The 2,161-nt window shown below is 57.4% G+C and overlaps 1 protein-coding gene across 1 annotated transcript in view; it reads right to left on the reverse strand.

The window, feature by feature from the left end:
- CTNNBL1 (catenin beta like 1) overlaps positions 1–218 on the reverse strand; it is a 64,369-nt gene extending 64,151 nt beyond the window's left edge. The window contains exon 1 of the mRNA XM_026056374.1: positions 20–218. Coding sequence (XP_025912159.1) covers positions 20–49 — 30 coding nt within the window. The 5' untranslated portion in view covers positions 50–218. The remainder of the gene's footprint in view (positions 1–19) is intronic.
- Positions 219–2,161: the final 1,943 nt, after the last annotated feature.

Here is a 2,161-nt window from a genome sequence, read left to right on the forward strand (position 1 = left end):
GCCCCGCGGGGCCGCTCACCTGGTAGCTGAGCAGCTCCCCCACGTCCATGGCGACCGCCGCCGACCACCGGGCTGCGCGACACCGCGCCGTAAGGCAGGGCGCGACGGGAAGCCGGGAGGGCGCCACTCCGCCGGAAAGCGAGGCGGGATGGAGGGGGAGAGGGCTGGCTGCCGGAAAGTGAGAGTCGGGCGAGCGCCACACTGCCGCAAAGCGGCCCCAGGGTGCTTGCCGTGGCGGTGGGGGGGGGATGCGAGTGCCGGAGGGCCCGGCAGAGGGCAAAGGGCAGAGGGCAGAGGGCAAAGGGCAGAGGTCGGGGCAGCTATGGCGCGGCGGGGAGGGGCAGCGGGATGGCCCTGCTGGGCCTGCGGACGGGGGCGGCTGCCCCGGGACGGAGCCCGAGGGACTGCGAGGGAGGAATCGCGTCTCGGGGTCTGCCAAGGCTGCGTCCGCCGGGGCCGTGTCCACTAGGGCCTTGTCCATCGGGGCCTCGTCTGCCTGGGCCACGTCCACCAAGGCTGCGTCCATCGGGGCCTCGTCCATCAGGGCCGCATCCGCCTGGGCCACGTCCACCAAGGCTGCATCCATCGGGGCCTCGTCCATCAGGGCCGCATCCGCCTGGGCCACGTCCGCTGGCTCCTGCAGCCAGCACCGCGGAGGAGGCGGCATGCGACCTCCCGCCTGCCTGGCCCGCGCGGGGCGGCCCTGCCGCAGCGCTGCCCAAAGGACGCAGCGCCCAGCGCGGCCCCTCGACGGAGGGAGGTGGGGGCCCAAGAGCAAACGGCGCCACGCGCTGCGCAGCAAGGAGGTGGCGAGGCGAGTTCCTGGTTCGCCCGGGCGCCTCGAGCCCCCAGAGACCGTTTGTGCCTCCAGCTGCTGCGTCCCCAGTAGGTTCCTGCCCGCTGTGTGCACAGGCAGCTGTTCACCCGCTTGCGCCCTGGCGCGGGCTGAGCTGCGCCTCCTCAGAGAGGCGACGAGGCAATGCTGGCGCGCCGGGCCCTGCCGTTGCGCTCGCAGGCAGGTGTCTGGGAGCAGGCTGCACCTTTTGTTTTGGACTCCAGCAGATGTGAGCCTGGCAGCTGCGCTAAATAAGTACCAGATCAACGAATACTCGTATGCATCCCCGACACAAAGAGGATGTCTCTCATACCTTTCCCACTCCCCTAAGATCAGGACTTTACTACTGGGGCGAAAAAAGGTGCATCCAAGCTGATCCCATCCAGTATCTGCCCGCAGGAGACCTGYGGAGCAAGTGGTGTGAACGCGTGACCCGGTGGGTGACGCAGCGATGCTCGGGCTGTAGTTCACRTTTGTGCAACGTGTCTGGCAGCCGCTGGAGCCCTGCGTCATATCACGCCGAAAGCTGAAGCCACCCTGAGACTAGAGGAAACTCGGCACCGCAGCAGAGCACGCTCACGGACTGGAGCTCCTTGCTGCAGAGCAGAGGCACCTGAAATCAGTCGTTTCTTTTGACACTGTTTCTGTAACCTTTTGCGAATCCTACCCAGGGCTGAGACAGGCTAGGAAATATGGAAGTCTGTAGCCAACGTTTTTTGACAACGCGTTTCTATTTATACACAGCATCATTAACCACTGTCACCTTGAAAACAGGCCAATATCTGAGCACTGAATCCAGCAGGAGGGGACGTGACAATCCCTCTGTTTACCAAGGTCGTGACAAATAGTTTTGTAATTCAACAAAATGCAAAGCCATGGATAGACGTGTTTTTCAGTTTAACAAATATGAATAATTAAGAAAGAGTCAACTTGGCCCAAATCTTATTGAATATATTTCAACTATTCTTTAAAAAGCAGCTTTGAGCTAAATAATTTTTCATAACATAATGATTGCAGCTATTACACAGTTATCTCAGTAGGAGTCTGGTTTGAGAATACTCATGAAATTAAAAATATATATAATGTTTTCAAAGAAAGAAGTCCATAGCATCCCCTGTGGTTTCAATAAAATATAGAAGATATCAGTCATGATGAAATTAACTCAACAAATCTGCATTTTAAAGACAAGATAAATAGAGAATAATTATTGGATCATCTGGCTTTCTTTTATTGAGTATACAAATAATCCACCAGCTGTGAAAACAAAACATTCACAAGTCATTCCAGGAGTATTGACATATACTTGTGAACATAATACAGTTATTG

The sequence above is a fragment of the Apteryx rowi genome, unplaced genomic scaffold, assembly GCF_003343035.1.
Source record: "Apteryx rowi isolate R43461 unplaced genomic scaffold, aptRow1 scaffold_0, whole genome shotgun sequence".
NCBI classification, from domain to species: domain Eukaryota; kingdom Metazoa; phylum Chordata; class Aves; order Apterygiformes; family Apterygidae; genus Apteryx; species Apteryx rowi.